At 35.3% G+C, this 24,927-nt stretch overlaps 4 protein-coding genes and 1 long non-coding RNA gene across 6 annotated transcripts; 3 read left to right on the forward strand and 2 right to left on the reverse strand.

The window, feature by feature from the left end:
* Positions 1 to 2,399: 2,399 nt before the first annotated feature.
* On the reverse strand, positions 2,400 to 6,356 carry LOC7481597 (uncharacterized). 2 transcript variants are annotated; one of them, XM_002316110.4, is made up of 8 exons: positions 5,838 to 6,353; positions 5,642 to 5,701; positions 5,244 to 5,492; positions 4,874 to 4,950; positions 3,963 to 4,039; positions 3,386 to 3,518; positions 3,109 to 3,300; positions 2,400 to 3,005 (listed from the first exon to the last, which is right to left on the reverse strand). In XM_002316110.4, the coding sequence occupies exons 1-7, from the start codon at positions 6,247 to 6,249 to the stop codon at positions 3,148 to 3,150; spliced, it is 1,161 nt and encodes a 386-aa protein (XP_002316146.2). In that variant the 5' UTR covers positions 6,250 to 6,353; the 3' UTR covers positions 2,400 to 3,005; positions 3,109 to 3,147. The 2 variants fall into 2 exon arrangements, with proteins under 2 accessions (XP_002316146.2, XP_052311997.1); XM_052456037.1 differs by lacking the exon at positions 5,642 to 5,701 and having other exon boundaries at positions 5,838 to 6,356.
* Positions 6,357 to 10,463: 4,107 nt separating this feature from the next.
* Positions 10,464 to 14,367, forward strand: LOC7481598 (phosphoglycerate kinase, chloroplastic). Its single transcript, XM_024611153.2, has 6 exons — positions 10,464 to 11,294; positions 12,001 to 12,078; positions 12,157 to 12,417; positions 12,962 to 13,279; positions 13,390 to 13,548; positions 13,923 to 14,367. The coding sequence occupies exons 1-6, from the start codon at positions 10,875 to 10,877 to the stop codon at positions 14,130 to 14,132; spliced, it is 1,446 nt and encodes a 481-aa protein (XP_024466921.1). The 5' UTR covers positions 10,464 to 10,874; the 3' UTR covers positions 14,133 to 14,367.
* On the reverse strand, positions 14,225 to 14,907 carry LOC112329011 (uncharacterized). Its single transcript, XR_002984470.2, has 2 exons — positions 14,724 to 14,907; positions 14,225 to 14,611 (listed from the first exon to the last, which is right to left on the reverse strand). It is a non-coding gene; the product is annotated as an uncharacterized LOC112329011 (long non-coding RNA).
* A 1,707-nt stretch (positions 14,908 to 16,614) lies between these two features.
* Positions 16,615 to 20,059, forward strand: LOC7492954 (phosphoglycerate kinase, cytosolic). The gene is made up of 6 exons (XM_024610982.2): positions 16,615 to 16,738; positions 16,844 to 17,052; positions 18,283 to 18,621; positions 18,848 to 19,165; positions 19,363 to 19,521; positions 19,605 to 20,059. The coding sequence occupies exons 2-6, from the start codon at positions 16,858 to 16,860 to the stop codon at positions 19,797 to 19,799; spliced, it is 1,206 nt and encodes a 401-aa protein (XP_024466750.1). The 5' UTR covers positions 16,615 to 16,738; positions 16,844 to 16,857; the 3' UTR covers positions 19,800 to 20,059.
* A 1,324-nt stretch (positions 20,060 to 21,383) lies between these two features.
* Positions 21,384 to 24,720, forward strand: LOC7492955 (L-ascorbate oxidase). The gene is made up of 5 exons (XM_002315032.3): positions 21,384 to 22,499; positions 22,585 to 22,677; positions 22,866 to 23,078; positions 23,205 to 23,393; positions 23,499 to 24,720. The coding sequence occupies exons 1-5, from the start codon at positions 22,212 to 22,214 to the stop codon at positions 24,453 to 24,455; spliced, it is 1,740 nt and encodes a 579-aa protein (XP_002315068.1). The 5' UTR covers positions 21,384 to 22,211; the 3' UTR covers positions 24,456 to 24,720.
* Positions 24,721 to 24,927: the final 207 nt, after the last annotated feature.

The raw sequence follows: 24,927 nt of genomic DNA on the forward strand, positions 1-24,927 counted from the left end.
ATCTGAAACTGAGAGTAATGTTTCTGTCCAAAAATCACTAGTGGTCCCTGTACTTAAAGTATTTAGTCATATCGACGCTTCTGGCGTTAATTGGGTCAAATTGACAGATTTTTCTAATTTAAGGCCGTTCCAGACCTTTGGCCAACTCTACTGTATAATGATATTATTTGTTTTTTTAACTGTTTTTTTTTATATATTAAAATATATATTTTTTTATTTTTAAAAATTTATTTTTAATATCAATATATCAAATATAAAAATATATAAAAAATATATATATCATCAGGAAAAAAAAACATAAGTGATCTATCTTTATAGTTAAATTTTTTAAAAAATCAATGATAATTTGGTTCTGAAATCTCTTATTTCTTAAAACATTTTAAATAATTTTGAAAAATATTTCTATTGTTTTATTATATAACTTTGACAGATTTGAAAAGAAAAATATCATTTCATCATTTTGAGTGAAGAAATTTAATTGAAGAGCATATTAAGGAATTAGATACTATGTAGAACTGTAATACATATAATTAAAAATGTAATAATATAATATAAACTTATTCAATTATACAGGTAGCTATTAAAAAAAAAAAAACAGTCGATGGACGTAGCTAGTATTTTGGTGCGTGTAAAACTTGTGCGGGCAACATGGCTTTTGATGAAACTTGGTGGTTCAGATAGAGCCAGCCCATGAGGCCATGATAGATCCAGTTGATACAGGCCCATTTTCCTTCCATTGCCAAGAGTCACGCACTATCTCCTATTCAGGGCGTATGTGCTTTCTACCAAGCCACGTGGCCCAACTCTTTGCTTCCGATGATAGGTAGGCGCGAAAAAAATATTATTTTAAAATATTTTAAAATAAAAAATATTTTAAAAAATAATTATTATTATATTTGTAAACATTTTTTATTTATATAAGTTTAACATGTGACTAAAGTATAACTTGAAAACATGAGTTGCCGAATAACTTTTCAATACTTAAATGTACTAGAGAATTACAAATAAATACTTATTAAAAAAATAATTAATTCGCACATAATACAGTGCATATTAGAAAAGATATCACACCAAAACTACATAAAAGGATGTAATTGCATATAATATGTAAGTAAATCGTTAAAAAAAAATATTATTGTCTAGAAAAGATAGCGCGTTATTTTGTTTTATTGCGCAGCATCAGAAATGAATTGGATTCTTTCTATACCGGTTGAAATCTTCTAGTCTCATACCACGGAGAAAGAATTTGAGCTGCGTAGATTTTGATTCAACGTTTGTCGAATTTGGTGTACAATATGGGCAATGCTCAGTATCACCATGGCCTAGAAATGAGTTGATCATCTACTTTGCTAATCATGATAATGTTTTTTTTACTCTCTTTTTATCTTCAACTCAGTCCAGGACCGAGATAGTTTGCATCAAAGACAAATACTATACTTTGGGATTGGGGTTCCCAGTCATGCCGGCATGGCCATGGAATCGTGGAAGTCATTGCTACTCCCACGAATATTATTCTAGTACTAACTACTGCTGCTGCTCTATAAGGTGTTGATGACCATTCATGTTACAAAGCCAGCTCTTGTAGAAGCTTTCATATCATCTTGCATTGCTAGCATACTTTTGCCTGAAGAATCATGGCACAACATCCAACTGGAGGTAACTCTGTTGGATTCAGTGCATATTTGTGATCTTAGGATCCTTGCAAAACACTATCGCTACTTGTGTGTTTAATTTGTTTATCTGTGCAGTTAAAGATTACTTCTGTCATTAACATAGTTTCTGTTGTTGTTTTTTATTGTTGCAGCCATGGCAATTGAGCAATCACCTGAGGAGATGGCACGATGGTATAGAGACATGTGCAAGCGCCTGAAGAGAGAAGCAGAGGAACCTCTATTGCACTTCTATTGTTTCGTTTTGTTGAAGAATAAGCAAAATTTGCAGCGCCAAGCCACCATTACCAAATACCAGCATCCTATGTGGGCAAAATGACATGGGAATCTACTTATGCTTGGGCACCGTACTTATTTTAATTTATGCCATGCAGTTTCTAAGCGTAGTTCACGCACATCAATATCAGATACTCCATTGTTGTTGTTTTCATGAACAAATTGGAATATTTGTCACTGCAGAGATGCACAGCCCACGTTCAGTAACAACCCCAATTTACCATCGTTACTTGCGTTTTACAGCCATCTTCCTACCATTGTTGACTTTCAGCTTGCGTTTTACAGCCATCTTCCTACCATTGTTGACTTTCAGCAATAGATTAATACGTTACAGTTCGAGTGATTTGACCAAATCGGTAAAACCTAAGCTGGTCAGGTTACACTAATTTCAATCCCTCATGACCACTAATCACACAAAAAAAAGGGTGAACTTTTCTCCGAGCACAAACAAAATATCGTCAATAATGATTTATCTCATTTACAGCATGCATGTATAACTGATGATCCTGATACAAACACCACGGACAATCCAAATGGAAAACGTACATATCCAGTAAAATCACACTTACAGGGGAAACAATTAAGAAAGAATTACAGTTGTTGCTCTGCCCCACAGCAAATGCTAGAGGATCTTGGTCTGTTGTTTACCATTATTTCTTCTATTCAATACTAAATGTTGAACCAGATTGAAAAGTTGGAAGTTGACAGGTTTCCTAGTGTAGTGCTTGCTTTGTGGTAAGAAACTGAAAATACTTGCACGCAGCTAACAGTTGGACTAACTTCAAAAACGTTTGCAGATTAGGACGGCCTGACACTTGTATCAATCTCTAGAGTGCTTCAGTTATAACTTAGGCCTGTGTACTGCATAAATCCGTCTCCATTTAATCCCACTTCTCACCCTATTTTTGCTCCCTTTTTTTATTATCCTATCATAGAGCTCGAGAAAGAGTAACTGAGACCATCAATTAGGGCAATTAAGCGGCAGGAGAAGAGAGGAGCAAATGAAGCCATATGAAACCAATTCAACTTTCGATTTCTTGCCACAAGGCCCATCATGTCCTGCCAGAATAATAAGTCGAGACATTATTACAGGTATATCCAAGTAAAACAGGAGCAAGCCCAGCAAAGAACATACAAAACATGAAAATGGAATCATTATTACCTTAAAAACAACGTGGAACAAAAATCAACAGTCACCTCATCAACCGGAAGACATAGCTTCCTCAATCCTCCTAATTACAACACTTAGACTGCCACCACTTTCTAATGCTTTAACAGCAGCTCGATGAGCATCCCTATGCCATTTTAACAAATTAAAAGATTGTAGAACAGACCACCTTGCTTGATTTGACATCTATACAGGAGGAAGTCAAAAGGAGTCAGAGTTAGCATTACTAGCAAAGGGAAACACAAATTTTATACAATGGTGAGAGAGATACCTGGGCTACAGATAATGGGGGTTGCAGAAGAACACAGGTACTCCTAAATAGGTTTTCATCATTTTCTCCACCCTCTGCCTCGCCGTAAACCAGAGCTTCAGCTGCAATGCCAGCAAAAAGCACCATGCAGTACCTGACCACCATTCCAGACCATGAATTTTTGGCAATTTGATGCCAGAGATTAGTACGCATTGACGTGAGAGAATTCATATGGATGACTTACATAGCACAAACAATGCTCATATAGATGGGGAAACGAGTAATCTAGTTGCAAGGACACCGATATCATCCTGCTGAACACCTTCCATAAGCAGGTGCCTGGACAAGCTGCCTAGTGTCTATTTGTTTTAAACGTGAAAGAGTTAGCAAGCACAGTGGCTACTTTCATGTTGTTCACAAAAACCACTTACATTTGCTGCTTAAAGTCTAAATCCATATGAAATTACTCGTGGTAGTAAAAGGAGCAGCAAAAGCAGTTAAAAATCTAATCACCATATGACTGACTGTTGTTCCTTCAATTGTATCGAACAATAGCATTAACCAAGCAATCATAAACAGTTCTTCACATCATACCCACCTGTCAAACGAAGTGCCACTGAGTTTCCCTTCAGCAAGCTCATTACTCAGCTTTTCATCCCAAAACTGAGTTCCTGCCTGTATGAATGTGATATTTTATAAGTTGTTGCTGGCAACGCTGTTGCTAATTTGAATAAATGAACATATGATACCAGTGCAGATGTTATAGCAGTCATTAGGGTCAACAACAAGAACAAAGAGTTAGTAGGAACCTTAATTATCAAAGCCAGCATCAAATGGTATTCCAAATAAAATGAATTAAAGATAGATATAATCAGGCAACAAAAAACAAGGACAAATACTCTGACCAACAACTCAAGGAAGCAAATAAAATACATCAACTTATTGCCCTCCAGGCCTTCACAACTATCATCATAACTTTTAACAAATACTCCAAATAACACAACCAGTCATCTATTCTGAAGACTCATTCCAACAAGGGTGGCACTACCAGAATCTTCCATGATTTCCAACAGTAATCTCAGGGGAAATTATCAAGTGTAGCATGAAAAATAATCACCGCAGGAAGTGAATTGCATCGTAGACAAAAATAATGAGTAAATGGAAACAGGCCAGCTGATCATAACAATAGTTATCATCAAATAATTATTGTGAATATCTTTGGTTCACCATTAAGGAATCAGAATATAAGTTTGTATCATTCAAGAATTCTTTTCCTCTAATGTCAGAATGCTATACAGGTATATTTGGAAGGGTTCCTTACCTCCAATAGTGGCATGGTCCGCCACATATAGGGAAGGATTTTAACTAGCCAGATATATTTAGCAGCTATTAATCAATAACTTATGAAAAATACAGGGAGTAACAGCAAGTTTGTCCAAAGTAAGAGCAAATGACAAAAGTGAAGAGGGAACTGCCATAAAAATCAAAACGAGAGTAGTGAGTAGATACCTGCCCTTGAGTGCCCATTTGCATTGCAACCATGGGGTCTAAAATTACACCTCGAACCGGACAACCCATAAGATATGCTGCAAAAGTAATTTTACAAGTAATTACATAGAATGGTACCAGCAAAAGAGAGAAACGATCTTTGAGAGTGTTGGCACGGTAACTGGCAACTGTTTGAAAAACATGCAAGTCAATGGGACTACTAAATGGACAGTGTTAAATGTGCAGAACCACTTTAGATACTGATATTGTTTGTGTACAATCAAAATACGTACCACAATTCCAAATGAAAACACTTACCCTGATTTCCCATTTCTTATAATAGAAAATGTCATCCAAACAAAGCATTTAAATCAAGTGAAAAGGTCCATACCTACCAAAAGATGACCTGCTTCGTGAACTAAGATTCGACGCTTATTCGGGGGCCAGTAGCTTGAGATTTGAGCTAAACAAGCTCCGCCAAGGAAGATAGAGTCTAAAAAGGCCAATCCTAAGATAGCCGCGAGGTTAACTCTGATATCAATCCCTCGGTCAACAAGAAAGTTTGCTCCTCCAGTAAACGCAATGAACACAAGGCTTGAGATCCCAGTTGCACCCCACTTCTTTGGTGAAAGTTTTGTCACTAAATGAGTAAACGGGAATGAAGCGTGCACACTTTAGTGTCGTTTAAAATAAATATGCACTAAACCAAACTATAATGCGAATTAGATGCAAATAAATTAAGAACAAAAAAACCAGGCAGACAAAACAGTACTGTATTCATGCTAGCACCTTCTAGACCAGTAGAAGACTGCAACAAGATTGGTGTAACTTCCCTAGGTCCTTCCAAAACTGCATAAATTGTAGCCCAAAAACATAAAGTAAGTATCTAGTTTTTTCTATAGCCATTACATCCAAAGACAGTCTATTTTAGCAAAATAAAAGGTTTAAATCTTTATACAAAAAAAGAAAGAAAATATAAACTTACCAATGTTGCTAAATTTTCCAAAACTGGGCAAGAACCCCCTGTTCTTGAGGAACCCGTACGCACTGGAAACGAGTCTCATATCATCAGCATTCAAACAAGTGTCCAAAACCTCCCAATCCCTCTCTAACACATCAAACAAACCCAGGTCACCGAGTCCAGACCGAGTCGCTGAGTCATTTGAGAAAGACCCGTTAACTGAATCAGCTAAACTATCATTGTTTGTCTGAGTTTCTTTGGATTTCAAGAACCTAAGAGCTCTGGCAAGGTCTTTTCTTTTCACAGCATCCTCGTACTCTTTCCATTCTCTTAGAGCTGCTCTTGGGATGGCTTTGAGATTTCTATTTGGTGGTGTTCGGGGGCAAGGAAGGGAAAATTGGCTAGAAAATAATAGTTGTTGGGACGAGAAAGCCATGAAAGGGAGATATGACAGCTTGGGTGGTTGAACGAGGGGAGAACCTGGAAAGTTTTTGCCAGGAGAGAAAGCAGATAGATGATCTATTCATGAAAAGAAGGCCGAGCAGTCAATGTGGGCTTTAGCCCGATTACATGTGAAGAATAAACTTAGCTTCCAAGGACGGTCCATGGCTAACCTTGGCCAGTTAGCCATGTTCTGCAAGATGTCACCCGTCCGTTTATGAAATTTGTGCTGTGATAAATATTCTTCAGTTGGCTCTCTAGGCAAGAATTTTGGTTTTAATTTTCAACAGAGAGCCAGTTAGCCTATTTCCTCATGAGTTGAGTTTTATAGAAACATGATTTATGGGTGTGTTGTTATGCTTATGAATTTTTAGGTGTGTTTCTTAAATATTACTATAATAATATCTGCTCTGTGCTGTATATTTATATTATTTTTCTAATAAAATATTTATACCATGTTGAAAATCTAAAATAAATTAAGTATAAGCACGTTGTTGTTTTTTATTTGTTTTTAATAGAATAAATTCTTAAAAAAATTATTTTAACTGATAAACAACATTATAAATCTTTATTTGGATTTAATAATGATTATTGGCTCCAATAGATTTAATATAAAATGGATATAATTTAAATGCAGCTTTAGGACTTGTTTATTTAGTTCCTACACGAGTTTATATTTAATATGCTGGTATTTAAACTATAGTTTTAAAACTTGATTCAGCCTGATGAATTGATTCGGAACTCGGTTGATTGAGACGGGAACTAGACTGCGTTTATAAAAAAATAAGGGTAGCTAAAAAACCGATTGACCCGGTCAAAAACCCGGTTGCAACCCGATAATTATTTTTTTTTACCAAAACAACATTGTAAACAAAAAAAATGAGGTTGACCCGCATGACCCGGTCAAAACCCGTGACTCGGGTCTTGGGCCGGGTCGATCACAAAGTCGGGTTGAAAAACACGACCATAAACACAACAAAAATCAAGACTTTTTTTTTATTATTGTTTTACTATTTTTAACGGTACATTTACCTGGAAAATACAGCTATATTGTTTAAGTTACTTGTGTATTTTTTAGATCCATTATAAATTCAAATAGGCCTCGCATTAATAAAATATTATTTTCATGTGCATGTATATCTAATATACTATGTATAAAACTATGATGAGATAATAGAGTTCAATCAAGTATCTAGTTGCAAATTCTCGATATGATTTAATTTTGTTATATAGAAAATATTTGATTTTCCTAGCAAATGGATTATATATCTACACTTTCTATACTATATGAGATAGACCATACAATTACCGACCGACGGGGCATGATGAGATTTTGACTTGTTTATATATATATTATAACATATTCTAAATGGTGTGGGGGAAACCACACACAAAACACTATGGATTATAACATAATCCAAAATGTTTTTTTTTTTTGCTAACTTTTTTTTTCTTTTTTTTTTATTTTTTTTCTTTTTTTTCAAAATTGTTTTTTTTTTCAAAATTACTTTTTTTTTTCAACTTTCCTATTTTTTCCTTTTCTTTTCATTTATTTTTTCTTTTGTTTTTTTCAAAATTATTTTTTTTATTTTACCTTTTAAATATTGACCTGGTTAAAATTTTGCTTTGTAATTTTTTTCTTTAAAATACTGTGGATTGCTGCGATGTTTTTTCCACATAATTTTTTTATTTTATTTCTTTATTTTACAAAATTATATTTGTCGATTTTTTTTAATATGGAGCTGATTGAGAATTTAGTTTTGTAATTTTTTTTCTTTTAAACATCGTTGATTACTACAGTGTTTCTCCGCATGGTTTTTTTTTATAATTTTCTCCGAAATTATCTTTTTTTATTTTATTTGTTAATATTGAGCTGGTTAAAAATTATAGTAACAATATGTGAGGAAAGCACTGTAACTTTCCTCGAAAATTATTGTTGATTGCTACAATGTTTTTTCTCACGTGGTTTTTTTATGTTTTTGTTATGTTTTTCTCTAAAATTATCTTTGTCAATTTTATTTTTTTAATATTAAGCTGGTTAAGAATTGCAATTACAAGTAAATACAAGTTTTTCCTCACAAAACACTATGGATTGATAGAGTTTTTCCTCACATGATTTTTTTTTCAGTTTCTTTTGTGTTTTCTTTTTTTGTAATATTTTTTTCCAAAATTATCTTCGTCAATTTGATTTTTTTTAATATTGAGTTGGTTAAAATTTAACTTTGTAATAAAGTTTAATCATGTGGGGAAAGCATTATAGCTTTGCTCATAGAACATTGTGGAATGCTATAATGTCTCTCCGTGTAGTTTTTTTTTGTTATAATTGTTTTCAAATTTATTTTTTTAATATTGAGTTGTTTGTGAACTACAATTACAAGTCATTACAAATAAGGCTAAATCATGCGGGGAAGCACTGTAGCTTTCATCACAAAACACTGTGAATTGCTACAGTGTTTCCAACATGATTTTTTTTCCTTTTTTTGGTGTTTGTTTTGTTATTTTTTTTTTTTGAAATTGTCTCTGTTGTTTTTTTTTTAATATTGAGCTGATTAAGAATTTAGCTTTGTAATTTTTTTTCTTTAAAACACTGTGAATTGTTGCAGTGTTTTCCCATATGATTTTTTCCAAAATTATCCTTGTCGATTTTTTTTTTAATATTGAGTTGGTTAAGAATTATAATTACAATAAAGCTAAATCATATGAGGAAAACGTTGTAGTTTTTCTCACAAGACACTGTGGATTGCTACAATATTTCTCTAAATAGTTTTATATTTTTTTTATTGGGAAAAGTGCTATAGTTTTCCTCACAAAACATTGTCAATTGCTGCAACGTTTTTTCTCATGGGTTTTTTTCTTTCCCAAATTATCTTTGTTGGTTTATTTTTAATATTAAGTTGGTAGAGAATTTAGCTTTGTAATTTTTTTTGCTTTTTATTAACTGAAAAGCTAAATCATGTGGCGAAAGCACTGTATTTTCCCTCACAAAACACTGTAGATTGCTACAAATCATTTTGTTCAGTCTTTAAGTTTTTGATCACCAACATAACTTTTTTTCCCGTCATGAAATATTTGTTCCATCATACCTTTAATTTCTATTACTTATCTAGCGTTAGTTCACAATTATAACACTATCAAGTATATTTGTTTTATAAGTCGGCGGCAACGCGCGGGCATGTCATCTCGTATATATATATAAAATGTTATGGTTCAAAGTTCATAAAAAATAAAAAAAAACCAATAAAAGTTCGCAATTTTTGTCTCACACCCAAAAATTAAAGGCAGCCAGGCTATCTAAATTCTAAATACAACATAAGAAAAATAATAAACAGAGATATTTTTATTTAATTTTGTTATATCTTTTTATTTCATATAAATCTCCTGGCTGCTACTTGATATTGTTAAAAAGGTGTTTTTCACATTTAACGTATATGTTTTTAGATATTTTTAAGAGTATTTTTAATTTAAACTAGTATATTCGACCGCCTCCGTAGCAAATTCATATTAAATATTTTTTAAAGTGTAGAAAAAATATTAAAAGTATAAATAATGTTTTAATAATGTTATTAAACCTAATAAAATGAGTTAATTTTTAAACATCCATATAATTTTTTGTCAGACAGTCTTGCAATCATGTCAGGCCCAAAACACATATTCAGGTATCTTGAATCTAATAACTATACCAGGCTTTTTTAGCAACAGTCACCGACAAGAACTCCTCCTGTAAAGTGATTGGATAAAATCACGTATAAATATATTGTTATAACAAAAGAAATGCTTGTTATATGTGTCAATGAGTTAAAGCTATAATTTAAGTAGTTGCGTGATTGTAAAATTCATGTTGTTTGGATTTGACGTGGTTATTAGACCCAAAACATTAAAATGACAGAGAAAAAACAATAAATAAATAAAAAAAAAGAAATATTTACTACTCACGACAAAAAAACAAAAATATGAGAAATTAAAAGTGAAATTACTATTATAATTCACAAAAAAAAATATTTATTGATTTACAATAATTTCCTCATAAAACTTTTATTATAATATAATATATATTTAATTAATATTTTAATATTTTTAATATACTTTAAAATAAAAACAAATTTAAAAAACCTCATGTCGTACAAAAACTGAAGCTCCCCTAAATTTCCCACATCCACTGACATGCATCCATAGTCCATATGAGCTCGAGACAAAGCGGCCGAACCAATCGAACCTAAACTTTTGTGGGAGGAGGACGGGCACCTGCCAGCTGAACTAACCAAACCTCTTGGCAATCGGCACCGTAGTTGTTACTTGTGGCAGTTGCAGTAAAGCCCAAAACCGTCAAGAGTAGTAAAGTAGTGAGAAGTGACAATCTTAAAGGCATCGAACATCAACAACCTCACTTCAACGATAAGAGAAAATCCAAAATCCAACGCACATCGCCCATTCATTCCCTCCTTCGTTCTTCCCGTCCACACCCGCCCCATTGTTTTTTCTCTCTCCAAAGATCAGAGAGAGAGAGAGAGCCTCATTTCCCATCCATATAATATAGCCTTCCATCCCCTCCTCTTCTCCTTTTAGTCCACCCAACTTCTCTCACAAAATTCACACTCAAAAACACTCCACAAACACCGCCAAATGGCCTCCGCCACAGCACCAACAACTCTCTCTCTCCTTAAAACAGCCGCCTCCTCCACCTCCACATCTGTCCGGGCCTCCCTACTCCCAGTCTCCACCTCCGGCCTCCGCACAACCAGCCTCCGGGGTCTTGGTTTCTCTGCTGCAGACACATTGTTTAGCTCTCATGTGGTGTCCAAAATACGATCTTTCAAGTCAAATGGTAAAGCACCAAGAGCAGTGGTGTCTATGGCAAAGAAGAGTGTTGGTGACTTGACAGCTGCTGATTTGAAAGGGAAGAAAGTCTTCGTTAGAGCTGATTTGAATGTGCCTCTTGATGATAATCAGAATATTACTGATGATACTAGAATTAGAGCCGCTATCCCTACTATTAAATACTTGATTTCAAATGGGGCTAAAGTTATTCTTTCTAGTCATCTGGTACGTGGGTTCTTGTTCAATTTCAGTTTTTCTTTTCTGGTTTCTGGGAATTTTGTATTGGTCTTGTTGTGATTTGGGTTTTGTAGCGGTTCTGTTATGTTCATTTCATTGATTCTGTTGGTCTGTTGAATGTGTTAATTTTTTGGTTATTGCACTGAATTTTGATGTTATGCGACTAGAATTATAGCATTAACCTTTTAGTTTCACAACACTCTGTTTTCTATTTCTTCCTTTTATAGAATTTTTTTTTTGGTGCTGGTTTATTGGAATTGTACTTGTGTGCTACTGGGTTCGAAATTCAAGTAGTGATCTATGACATGCAAAGTTCTTCTGTTGATTTTGAGAGAGTTAGCGAGAATGACTGCAGGTTTGCAATTGATAGTTCCTGGTTGATAGAATGCTATAGCTTGTCTTCTACTGATTGAGCGATATTGTTCTCCGAGAATTGCTTTTCAGTAAAGAATTACATTTAACTGCTGGATTTGGTGTGGAAGCAGGCTCTTGTATTTATAAATTTAGCCTGTATGGTGTTTTTATACAAGGAGCTCGATTCTTTGCAGAAATATCTCTACAACAAATAAGTTTGCAGATTCTTGTACATCTGATATTAATTGGTTATCTGTGAAAATAATTTGGGTTTATAATCTCCGCATAATGTTCATTGGTCTACCCATATGAGCTGAAGTGTTCTTTGATTATTTTTCAGGGACGACCAAAAGGTGTTACTCCAAAATTCAGCTTGGCACCTCTTGTACCCCGGTTATCTGAACTCCTTGGAATTCAGGTACAACTTGTTCATCGAAATATAGTTTAAGGGAAAAAGAAACAGAGAATGCATGACTAATATATGCTGCTTGAACAGGTTGTGAAAGCTGATGATTGCATTGGCCCAGAGGTAGAAAAATTGGTTGCTTCACTTCCTGATGGTGGTGTTCTTCTTCTTGAGAATGTCAGGTTTTACAAGGAAGAAGAGAAGAATGAACCTGAATTTGCAAAGAAGCTTGCTTCCTTGGCAGATCTTTATGTAAATGATGCATTTGGAACTGCACATAGAGCACATGCCTCCACTGAGGGGGTCACAAAATTCTTGAAACCATCTGTTTCTGGTTTCCTCTTGCAGAAGGTTGGTTTATAAGTTAATGGCTGTGTGAGATTATATACCCTAATCTTTTGAATGGAGTCAAAAAAAAATTTAGCAACCTCCTCTATGAGTATGACCCAGAGGCAGTTTTATTTAGGACCCTCATCTAAACTGCCTTTAGGTGCCATAAGTAGACTGAATGATTGACTGTTTTGCTTCCCTTCATTGTGCTGTTTTCTTTGATCATGTTTCCCTTTGAACACACATTCACTCTTTAGCCTTCTCTCTTTTGCCATTTTTTGGTGATATCTACACAATGCCACCAGCTTTCAATCTTTTTATGAGACTGAATTGTCAATATTACTGATTATTTCGTGTCTTTTTTGTGAGTTTCAAGTACAAAAGTGGTAGCATGTAACTGAAAAGAACCCATCCATCCTGCATATGCGACATGCATTTTTGTTGTTAGGGCCTGTATTCCACTATCTCATATAAAGAAAGTAGCCTTGATATTTTTTTTTTATCTCAGTTTCTCCTTAAACTTCTGGTCGCTTTGGTATTCAATCTCTCACTACCTTGTTTTTAGGAGCTGGACTACCTTGTTGGGGCAGTTTCAACCCCAAAGAGGCCATTTGCTGCCATTGTGGGTGGTTCCAAGGTCTCATCCAAGATTGGAGTCATTGAGTCACTCCTGGAGAAGTGTGATATCCTTCTTTTGGGTGGAGGTATGATTTTCACATTTTACAAGGCTCAAGGCCTCCCAGTAGGTTCATCCTTGGTTGAGGAAGATAAGCTTGGTTTGGCAACATCGCTCCTTGAGAAGGCCAAGGCAAAAGGAGTGTCTCTTTTGCTACCCAGTGATGTGATAATTGCAGACAAGTTTGCTCCTGATGCAAATAGCAAGGTTTGTTGTCTAAGCTCACACAAGAAAGTTCCCTACAAGTTGTTCTTGCTCTGACATTTTTAATACTCTCTGTAACTGAACGAATTTGAATGCCATTTTGTTCACTACAGATTGTACCTGCATCAGCCATCCCAGATGGTTGGATGGGACTGGACATTGGACCAGAATCTGTGAAGACATTCAGTGAAGCTTTGGGAACCACCCAAACTGTCATCTGGAACGGACCCATGGGAGTGTTTGAGTTTGACAAGTTTGCAGTTGGGACAGAGGTATGCGAGAAATGGTTCTTAAATTTGATTTTTGCTTTTCATCTGTTCAAGCTTGGATGCTACTTTTGGTTCCACTATCTGATAGGCATGGTATGATGCCTTGTTAGAGGCTCGGATGCACACAATTATATAGGGAAGCGTGAAAACTATCTCTACACTAATGCAAAATTCTCCAATAACCAACTCTTTCTATTACTTGGATTAAACGTACAGTAAAAACAAATGGTCATAGTGCTTGATGCAACTTTGTGAAGTGGCTGGCTAAACCCATTCTAACTCCATATGAAACTACATTTTAATGCGTTCCTGTCATATTGTTTTGGGTTTATTACCTGTGATTAGATGGTGAACTAGAGTTGAACCCTTTCTTGCAGGCCATTGCAAAGAAGCTTGCTGAGCTTAGCGGCAAGGGAGTTACAACTATTATTGGAGGTGGAGATTCTGTTGCGGCTGTAGAAAAAGTAGGAGTTGCTGATGTTATGAGCCACATATCAACTGGCGGTGGTGCCAGCTTGGAGTTGTTGGAAGGGAAAGAGCTTCCAGGTGTCCTTGCACTAGATGAAGTCGAACGAGTTGCTGTGTGAGATTATTTGATTTTTTTCCCCATTCCCATGCCGATGCTTTTATTGTTACGAGAGAGAGATGCGATGTTGTAGAAGAAGTACGAGTCATGTCATACATTTTCTGTGTCTTCAATAGGAGGGGTCTGATTCCACCTTTGCCTTTCTTGCTTCTTACTAAATTGCCAAGAGAGACATTGAGGGTAGTTAACAAGAACGATCCAGCATTTTAAATAATAGTTGACAATTCTTCTTCTTCTTCTTCATCTTCCTCACTTGCCAATAAATTGACATTTTATGATTTGAGAAGTAAAAGTAACATTGAAGAATCCGGAAAGGAGGGAAAAAAGAGAGAGGCTAACTTTAGATGTTGGCTTCGTGTTTCTATCCCATCTTTGTGATTCAGTCCTAGCTTTGCAAGATTAGCCAGCCATTGAAGGTGTGATTCAGTCCTAGCTTTGCAAGATTAGCCAGCCATTGAAGGCAAAATACCGGTCTCTTGCCTGGATTAGTCATTTAGGCAATTCACATGAAAGTATTGTGCAGATAATGAAAAAATTGGATAATCAATACAAGTAGTTGAGAGAAGTTTATATATTCTACTCGGAATGCTACCATATCTGTCCATAACAGGACTGAGTTGAGAAAGCTGTAGGGCTGTGTTCTCGCTAAGGACACTGGTTCCTTTCAGCTTCCTCACCAAGGTAGCTCTCTCTCTCTCTCGCTCCCTATAATGCTTTCAAGTCAGCAGCTCCCCTTTTGGCGATAACAAATATATAAAGGAAAGGGACATTCGAGCAAAGTTTATCACAGAATCTCCGTTAGTTTTAAGCCACAGAAATGAAAGGCGGCCTTGGGGGTTTTTTATTTGTTCTTTTCTTTTCTGGTGACAGTTTTATTTATTTTTTAAAAAATTTATTGACCTCAAAATATAATTTAAAAGGACTTCCAAAATACAACTCATCGCAGGATGCTTCTTGCCGCCATAAACTTCACTATTTCTGCAATTCATTATTCAGTTGACGAGGCATGCTTGAAGTCTCAATCAACTTGTTAAACAAACCATTTATTTTATTTTTTCTGAATAAATACAATATCAGCTAGCCATAACGCAGATGAGATCAAACTCAATAAAATAATTTCAAGTGACTAAAAGGACGCCTGGAAAAACAAAGGCGTCATTTACTATTTGGTTTGTGTGTTTTACAAAATGCTTTTAACATTATATTTTGCTTAAGACTTTAGGAAATCATTTTAAAAAATATGTTTTAGTAATTTTGATGTTATAACCGTGAAAAAATACGAATGAAAAATCCATTTACGAAAAGCATTTTCAACTGTAGATCTATTTAGAAATATGGTTATGGTTGCTTTTCACTTGAAAATGCATCAAAATAATATATTTTTTCTTAAAAAAAAATTATTTTTGATATCAACACATCAAAATGATTTGAAAATACCAAAAAATATTAATTTGAAACAAATAAAAAAAATAAAAAAATTAAATTTTTTTAAAAACACTTTTAAAATACAAAAACAAACAGGTAATTTTGAGAACACGGTATGAGTATTTCTGCATAGGTGCATCTGGGCTCAAAACTTTAAATGCATTTTTAAATACAATCCAAACAGGGTCTTATATTAATTTTTTATTAAAAAAATAAAAAAAGATTAAAGAAACACCAATGGGGTAACTACCAAAGTGGTCCATTCAATTTGTTAAAATCCTTCAATTTTATAGAGCAAAAGGTCTCTTCGCCAAACCAACTTTTTTTTTTCCCATTGTGTATCTTGATTTTATCTAGACAGATGAAATGCTCAATTTCTTTGTTTATGCTGTGCAGCCGTGAGAGCACATGAATCCATGCAAAAAGTAATCATTTAGACCATGTTTTTTTATTGTAATACATGATATTTTTAAGATATATATTTTTTGTTTTAAAAAATATTAAAAATATAATTTTTTATTTTTAACATCAACATACATTTCTTAATATAATATATTTAAATAAATTATTTTAAACTATAATTTCTAAATTAAAATTAAAGAAAGCATGCACGTGTAATGATCAAAGATTGCGTGAGATTGCAAATTCGAATTTAAGACGTATATTCTCTAGCTTTACCCAATTTATCAACCTAAAACCGCCCAAGGTTTAACTTGAACCCATACCACGCATATTTGCCCAGTGGGCACCCCCAATAAATATCTTATATGGATATTTAAGTATTGTAGTGTAATTTATTTTTTAAAATAAATTAAAATATTTTGTTAATTATTTTTATTTTTAATATTAAAATATATAAATTTAATATTTTCAGATAAAAAATATTATTTAAAAAGAAAAGTGTAAAATATCCTGGTGGTCAGAACCCACTTTACCTTACACTTTAAATTTAAATTTATTTATTTTTATATTTTTAAATTTGTTTTTTTACGTTTTTAGATAGTTTGGAATTTGGATAGATTACTTATAAAAATAAATTAAAAAAAAATATATTTTTTAAAAAAACCGACAATGCCACACGTACTCTTTATAAATCGCCTAGTATCATCCACCACCATCCAACCCTTGTCCTTTATTGTTCTCAATTGAAGCCCAACTCTTTTGTCTTCTTTCTCTTTGCAAGTAAAGTTCCAATCTTTCTTTTACAGTTCAATCACCTTTGTATTAGCTAATGTTCGTTTTTGTGTTTCTTGATCCGGGTTTTTCTTTGTTTTGGGTTTAATGCAGGATTTATTGAAAAAATGGCCACTAAGAAGAGTGTTAGCAGTTTAAAGGAAACAGATTTGAAGGGAAAGAGAGTGTTTGTGAGGGTAGATCTGAATGTTCCTTTGGATGATAACTTTAATATTACTGATGATACTAGGATCCGTGCTGCTGTACCCACTATCAAGTACTTGATGGATCATGGTGCCAGAGTTATTCTATGCTCTCACTTGGTATATGCTTGACGACTCCCTGATTTTCACAGTTTAAAGATTTAACATTTTTTTTGGGTTGAAATATGTTTTTGATTGTGCTATTTGGATTACAGATTTGGATTTTTATGCAGATTCATATGATGTTTGATTTGTTGCTGTTTGTGTTTTTTTTGGTATTTTTTGTTTGTTTGTTTGTTGAGGTCTTTGTTTTTGGTGGATGCTTAGGCAGAACTAGAATTGCATGGCATGTTTATTTGCAGATTTATCTGGGTTTTGATTTTTGAGACATGGCTTCTGTTTTTCCGATTTAGAATACTTATTTGCATGTAAGCAGATTTGTCTTTCGCTCTATGTTCTGCCATTGTTTTAGCTGATAGATTTTTTTAGTTCTCTTTCAATTGTTTTCTGCTAGCTTTTCAGTTGTTTTGATATACACTAGAAGTTTTGTTGCCTGAATTTATGTTCTCCAAGGCGGAGTACCATTTATTTTTCTTGTCCAGGATGTTTGATTAGACAATCATTTTTCACCTTTCTGGATTAGCTTGTCTTTCTTGGTTCTTTAACTACCTCTGTTCTACCCAAGATGAATTTAGTAAAAATTATTTTCTTAATTCTTTTGTTGGAGCTGTTGTTAGGTGAATAAGGAGATTGTAGCTTTGATAATTGATTCCTCAAGAAAGTCTTATTATGACATTTTTCACTTGCAGTTCTGGCAGCCCATTGTCATTGACTGTGGATGGTTTTCAATCCATTGTTTGAGCTACTCGTCTAAAATCATGTAACACGATTGGATGTAACTCACTAGCTTTTACAAAACTATGGAGTCGAACGTTTTTGGAGTGTTCTTGACATCCCATATCCAAGGCCACACACACAAAAAAAAAAAAAAAAAAAAACATAAACAATACCTTAAATTGTTTTTCCAATGCAAGCATACTTCATTTTTTCCCTTTCTTTCCTGGTTTTGATGATGTTATTACAATCCCAAATAATTTGAACTTATGTAACAAATCTCAATAATGAACTGCTTTCATGAGAATGCTACAGTGATGCTCTAAAATGATGAAAATCTCATGTATTCTTTTCTTTGTTCCAACCTCATTTCCTGTTTGTAATTAAATTTGCTTTGGTACCACTCTTTGCATGTTTTAACTGATATAAACATTGGAGTAATTAGCATGATTGGATTTTGCACTAGACTTTGTCAAATGGTCATTCATATACTCCTTTTTTTATTATGGTTTCCAGGGACGCCCAAAGGGTGTTACACCTAAATACAGCTTGAAGCCTCTTGTACCAAGGCTATCCGAACTTCTTGGTGTTGAGGTTAAGATAGCAAATGATTGTATTGGCGAGGAAGTTGAGAAATTGGTGGCTGAGATTCCGGGAGGAGGTGTTTTGCTTCTTGAAAATGTAAGGTTCCACAAGGAGGAAGAGAAGAATGACCCTGAATTTGCAAAGAAGCTTGCTTCTCTAGCAGAAGTCTATGTGAATGATGCATTTGGCACTGCTCACAGAGCCCATGCTTCCACTGAGGGAGTGGCTAAATACTTGAAGCCCGCTGTTGCTGGTTTCCTTATGCAGAAGGTATGGTGGTTACATCTTTATCTTCTTTAAAGTGCTCTTCCCCAAGAAATTTATATCTTTTGAAAATACGTGTGTAAGGAGAAAATGCATTATCTTTGGATTGATAATTAAAAAAGATGCGCAATGTAAATCCATTTTCTGTTTGATCCAATTTAACTTGTTAAATTCATGGCTGCACACTTGACCATCTTGTGCATTTATAACCTGTTGTTTGCTCTGGTTTTAGGAACTTGACTATCTTGTTGGAGCTGTGGCAAATCCCAAGAAGCCATTTGCTGCAATTGTTGGTGGCTCAAAGGTATCATCCAAGATTGGAGTGATTGAATCCCTCTTAGAGAAGGTTGACTTCCTCTTCTTGGGTGGAGGAATGATCTTTACTTTTTACAAAGCCCAAGGGTACTCAGTTGGGTCATCCCTTGTGGAGGAAGACAAGCTTGATCTTGCAACTTCACTTATTGAGAAGGCCAAGGTCAAGGGGGTAAAACTACTGCTGCCTACCGATGTGGTTGTTGCTGACAAGTTTGCTCCAGATGCCAACAGCAAGGTTTGCATCATTGTCCGTTTAAATTATGTGCATTCCCTGGAATATGTGCATGTAAACCTGTGAGTTGCTCTTTTGAGTTACCCGGAGCAGTTTTTTTTAGTAGTGGGATTCACAAGATCATACTTGCATGCACACAGAGGATCGGAATGTAACGTAGACCAATTTTGTTCAGATTGTTTAGTGCAATTTTCTTGCAGGTGGTACCAGCTTCTGAGATAGCAGATGGTTGGATGGGTTTGGATATAGGACCTGATTCTATCAAGACATTCAGTGAGGCATTGGATACAACCAAAACCATTATTTGGAATGGACCAATGGGTGTGTTTGAGTTCGAGAAGTTTGCAGCAGGAACTGAGGTATCTTATATTTACCTAGATAATACGAGGTTCAACCACAGGCATTTTAGCATTGTAATCGAGCTTTGTTTTTCCTTTTTCAGGCAATCGCCTGGAAGCTTGCTGAGCTCAGTGGCAAGGGAGTGACTACCATCATTGGAGGAGGTGACTCTGTTGCTGCTGTGGAGAAGGTTGGGCTCGCTGATAAGATGAGCCACATCTCAACAGGAGGTGGTGCCAGCTTAGAGCTTCTTGAGGGGAAACCGCTGCCTGGAGTCCTGGCTCTTGACGACGCCTAAGCTGGATTTTTCTTTTAGTGCTGGTATATGTTTGGTTTTGCTACCGGAGTGGGCTAAATGATAGAGCTGATCTTATGGAGGCTGTAGAGTGACCGAATAAATGCTCTTCCAAGTATATTCAACTATGCAATGGTTTCAGAATTCAGATCGGATCCGTTTTGGAACATTGTTTTTGATGATCCAATTATGTGAATTTTCTCTCCCAAGGAAATCTTATTTCAATCTGAAATCTTAATGCTGATTCCAATGTTGAATCCAAATTGGACTAAGCTGGACTAAGAGGAAGGGAAATATTAAATCGTTTCCGGTTTCCTTTATTTCCAGAGTGAGAACAAGAGAGAAGAGAGCGAAGTTTGGTCTTGAAAATGCTTGGTATAAACTACACCGTGGTGTGATTTCTTGAGCGTAGCAGGATTCGGAACTCTTATTCCTCTCCTATTTCTTGGCACTGAAGATCCCTCGAAAGGAACCCAGAAATAAAAGTAGAAGCACAGAGAGTGAGAAATAGAATAAAACCTGGGAGATTATTTTTTTTTAATAATGATTCCATCCAACACTTATAATCCAACCCTAGAACTACAAGATTTATTCCAACACTTGTGAAGTGACTCATCACTCACTCTTAACAAGGAAATTACTCCATTATCCGGATTATCAATTGCTGTTGTTTAATGGAAAGTTCATTTGGTTTGGTTTCAATCTTTGTTAAGAAAATTGAAGTGGCTAACAAACCCTCGCTAGCTAGGGCATTGTGATCATCAGCCCTAAGTCAAGACACAGCAGAGAGAACGATTTGGAATACAAATGCAGTTTCTTTTTTCATAAAACAGGGTAACCATCAACCACGACAGCTTCCATGATATGTTGCGGCAAAACCTAGGTGACAATTGCCAATTCTTGTTTTTTTTACAACTTGCGAATCCATTGCTACACCTTGTCTCCTCGAGTGTGCCCAATAAAAAATAAAAGAAGTCTTGATATTTGTCTGCATGATCCTTGCTTTGGTAATATCAAATCATATTAATTATAAAAAACTCTAAAATGGTGTGATCTGTGCACGTATCACCATTGTTTGATGTGATTGATCAAGTATAATTCATACTTGAAATGTAGATGTATGCTTGAAAAATTACATTAAAAGTTAAATTTATAATTTTTTTTATCTTTTTATTTTAAATATTTTAATTATATTATTGATTATTATGTTATATATATTTTTATTATTTGATATAATTAATGCAACACCTAATTCACTTTTCTTCAAGTGTTATTATTGTTTTAATTTTAAAATAACAAATCAACTTAATATTAAATGATAAAATTAAAAAAAAACAGAAAAATCCAAGTCAATCGTATTAAAGAAAAACCCGCGACCTGAATTATAAAAATAAAATAATCTCGTAAAAAATTAATTATAAAGGTCAATCCTAAAATTTAATATTTGAGAAATGAAGTTAAAGTTGGAATTAAATTAAAATAAAAAATTAAACTGAAAAAAAAAATCATTGCTTCAATTAACGGTAGGGAACCCTCTTTTAATTTAGGTTAATTAATAGTTAATAATTCTGTAGACAAACTTCAATTTTACTTGACTTGTGCCTTGCTTGTTCATTGGAAAGTTCACCTTGTTAGGATTGTTGTCATTAATGTGCAGCAATCATCAATGGACGGCACCGTCCATTGACAAATGCAGCAGCTGGAGCTGGAGCTGGAGTTGCACCAACCATGTGCAAACTACCATTGTCAAAGAAGGCTGCTGGTGCAGCCACCATTGTTGAAGATAAGCTGGAGTTGGTGGCCACCATTGTTGACAAAAGAGCAAGAGGAGCTGCCATGGATGCCTATAAATAGAGGCATACATTAGAGAGCAAAAGGAGAGAGTTAAGAGAAGAAAAGTAGAGCCAAAGATGTGAGAGATGTAGGAGAGAGTGGGCTGCCAAGGCAGCCAGCAGTAGCTGCCATTGCAGCACTAAGAAGAGAGAAATAGAGTGAGGTTGAGAGTTGCTAAAGAGAGGATGATTCCTCCTCCTCTATTGTTGTAAATCTTGTTCTCTCCCTATATAATCAAATGGCTTCTCCCGTGGATGTAGGCGGTTTGCCGAACCACGTTAAATATTGTGTCAGTGTGCTTAGCATCCAATGGGCAAATATCAGAACATCACCGGTCGGAATTCCCTACACACCTCACGACTCAACTAAAAAATGATGACACCATAACAAAAATAATCTCTTTCCCAGACAAATAAAGAGAGACAAATCCAGCAACCTAACTATGTCTTTTTTACGCACACTAATTCCTAGAAACTTGAGGTAGATCTATTGATCAGATACGTAATTAACAAATATTCTAGCACGGTGCATGCTTTTGTTGCTGGTTAGTGAGCGTTCTGTCCGTTTTTGAGCATCTTGAAAATGATTGAGCCTGTAGAAAGCAAGGGCTATTTTGTGAGGCTGCTGACTTTGTTTCACTTAATTTGTTTGATCAATTTCTCGAGTGTCGAGGCTAGAACTCGTCACCACAAATGGGAGGTCAAGTATGAATACAAGTCCCCAGATTGCTATAAGAAGCTGATTATCACCATAAATGGGAGATCTCCAGGACCAACAATTTTTGCACAGCAAGGTGATACTGTTGTTGTTGAGCTAAAAAATAGTTTGTGGACAGAAAATGTTGCTGTTCACTGGCATGGAATCAGACAGGTATCATGAGGTTTTCGTCTTCATATCTTCAACTATCCTACATATGCTAAAACCTTCTGTTGTGCGTACTCCTTTCTGACCACAGCTCGGAACGCCTTGGAGTGATGGAACAGAAGGGGTTACCCAGTGTCCGATTTTACCTGGAGAAACCTTTATTTACAAATTTGTTGTAGACAGGGTAAGTCCTCTAGTTCTAATCCAATGCTTTTCTTGTAATATCACAAGACATTCATTTTATACTCTTGTTACCAACGATAGCTTTCGTGCAATACGAATATGATTCCAGGTCTCAGGTTATGTGGTTTTCAACAGTTTTTTTGCTATTTTTGTAGAGCATAGTATAATTAGCTCAACATCCTTTTGCAGGCTGGGACATACCTGTATCATGGGCATTATGGAATGCAAAGAGCAGCTGGATTATATGGATCCATCATTGTATCGCTTCCTGAAGGAGTTTCTGAACCCTTTTCCTATGATTATGATCACAACATAATCTTAAGTGATTGGTACCACGCAAGCACTAATGAACAAGCTGCCGGCCTATCTGCCATACCCTTTGTTTTTGTCGGAGAGCCACAGGTGATTTCTGTAAAATCTAAACTCATATCAACTTTAATTTGTCTTGAATTAGCAAGTGTAGCAATGTTTCTTAGGTAGCTGGTACTGATTTTATGGTAACCATACCTCTTCATTTTTGCTATCCAGTCACTTCTTATATATGGAAGAGGGAAATACAACTGCTCTCTTTCCACTGCTTCAGGCATTGCAGCTGGAGTTTGCAATACCACAAATCCTGAATGCTCTCCTTATTCGCTGACTGTTGTTCCTGGAAAAACATATCGACTGAGGATTGGCAGCTTGACTTCCCTGTCAGCTCTTAGTTTTGAAATTGAGGTAATTTCACAACCTCACTAACTTTCATTTGCTCCAGAAATAATCTGTTTGAATTTGCAATATTCGAGTTCAAAATGTTCATGGTTCTCTCTTATTCTTGTGCAGGGCCATGACATGACTGTTGTAGAAGCGGACGGGAACTATGTAGAACCATTTGCTATAAGAAACCTCTACATCTACTCTGGTGAGACGTACTCTGTGTTAGTAAAAGCTGATCAAGATTCTTCAAGAAACTACTGGGCAACTATTAATGTAGTTGCTCGCAAACCGGCAACACCAACTGGTTTGGCCATTTTCAACTACTATCCAAACCATCCACAAAAGCAGCCTCCAACAGTTCCAACCACAGGGCCTCTTTGGAATGATACAACATCAAGGTTGGCTCAAAGTCTTGCATTTAAGGCTCGTCAAGGTTTCATTAACACCCCTCCTGTCACTTCAGATAGAGTGATCGTGCTTCTAAACACACAAAACAAGATTGATGGCCATTTTAAATGGTCCTTAAACAACCTATCTCTCATACTTCCTCAGACCCCATACCTCATTGCACTTAGAGAAAATTTGACCGATGCATTTGTTCAAGACCCTCCTCCTGATGGATATGACTTCGCAAACTATGACATACATAGTGTGGCAAAAAATGTTAATGCTACTTCAAGCAACCGAATATATAGGCTACGGTTCAATTCAACAGTCGATGTCATCCTACAAAATGCTAATTCTATGACCGTGAACAACAGTGAGACACATCCATGGCATCTTCATGGGCATGATTTTTGGGTCCTGGGGTACGGTACAGGCAAGTATAACTTGTCTCGTGACTGGAGAAAGTACAATGTGGTCAATCCCATTATGAAGAACACAGCACCTCTGCATCCTTATGGATGGACTGCTCTGAGGTTTAGAGCTGATAATCCAGGTGTTTGGGCCTTTCATTGTCATGTCGAGTCTCATTTCTACATGGGCATGGGTGTGGTGTTCGAAGAAGGGATAGAGAAGGGGGGTGAGTTGCCTTCATCCATTAGGGGATGTGGTGAATCTGAAGGTCACCATCGACCATAGTGTCTTCAACTAAAAATACTACGCATTCTTTTTTCTTACAATACGAGCAGAGGAGGATCATAGCCCCAAGAACATTTGAATTTCATTGCGATATCGATTGGTTTTGATGTCAATTGCGAGTCGAATGTTTCAGGAGCCCAGAAAAACATCATGCAAAACTTTAATGAATGATTTGCATATGTTCGCCAAAGCCAACTATATGATCAAAAAAAGGGGAAAAAAATTGGAACTTTATTATTCTGAAAGACTGGAAAAAAAAAATGTAACTGTGATTTATTATTATTATTTAATTGAAATTATATTATTATTATTGAACATCTCTAACACCGAACATTGGCTTTCAAGGTGGATTTATTTTTTCTTTAAATTAAACTTATAAAATAATTAATAAAATGCTACTAATTATTTTCTATTCACCGTAATCTTTTCGGACTTGTTTTCATATCTCGCAATTCAAAATTAATCTAATAAT

Source organism: Populus trichocarpa, chromosome 10, assembly GCF_000002775.5.
Source record: "Populus trichocarpa isolate Nisqually-1 chromosome 10, P.trichocarpa_v4.1, whole genome shotgun sequence".
NCBI classification, from domain to species: domain Eukaryota; kingdom Viridiplantae; phylum Streptophyta; class Magnoliopsida; order Malpighiales; family Salicaceae; genus Populus; species Populus trichocarpa.

Bases quoted from the DNA above. Each gene is read 5' to 3' on its own strand.
- LOC7492954 (XM_024610982.2), top strand. From the start codon at position 16,858: ATGGCCACTAAGAAGAGTGTTAGCAGTTTAAAGGAAACAGATTTGAAG. The intron at 17,053-18,282 runs GTATATGCTTGA...TATGGTTTCCAG, and splicing joins TTATTCTATGCTCTCACTTG to GGACGCCCAAAGGGTGTTAC. The intron at 18,622-18,847 runs GTATGGTGGTTA...CTCTGGTTTTAG, and splicing joins CTGGTTTCCTTATGCAGAAG to GAACTTGACTATCTTGTTGG.
- LOC7481597 (XM_002316110.4), bottom strand. From the start codon at position 6,249: ATGGCTTTCTCGTCCCAACAACTATTATTTTCTAGCCAATTTTCCCTT. The intron at 5,493-5,641 runs GTGCTAGCATGA...TTACTCATTTAG, and splicing joins GTCTTCTACTGGTCTAGAAG to TGACAAAACTTTCACCAAAG. The intron at 4,951-5,243 runs GTATGGACCTTT...TTACTTTTGCAG, and splicing joins AGCAGGTCATCTTTTGGTAG to CATATCTTATGGGTTGTCCG.
- LOC7481598 (XM_024611153.2), top strand. From the start codon at position 10,875: ATGGCCTCCGCCACAGCACCAACAACTCTCTCTCTCCTTAAAACAGCC. The intron at 11,295-12,000 runs GTACGTGGGTTC...ATTATTTTTCAG, and splicing joins TTATTCTTTCTAGTCATCTG to GGACGACCAAAAGGTGTTAC. The intron at 12,079-12,156 runs GTACAACTTGTT...CTGCTTGAACAG, and splicing joins CTGAACTCCTTGGAATTCAG to GTTGTGAAAGCTGATGATTG.
- LOC7492955 (XM_002315032.3), top strand. From the start codon at position 22,212: ATGATTGAGCCTGTAGAAAGCAAGGGCTATTTTGTGAGGCTGCTGACT. The intron at 22,500-22,584 runs GTATCATGAGGT...TTCTGACCACAG, and splicing joins ACTGGCATGGAATCAGACAG to CTCGGAACGCCTTGGAGTGA. The intron at 23,079-23,204 runs GTGATTTCTGTA...TTTGCTATCCAG, and splicing joins TTTTTGTCGGAGAGCCACAG to TCACTTCTTATATATGGAAG.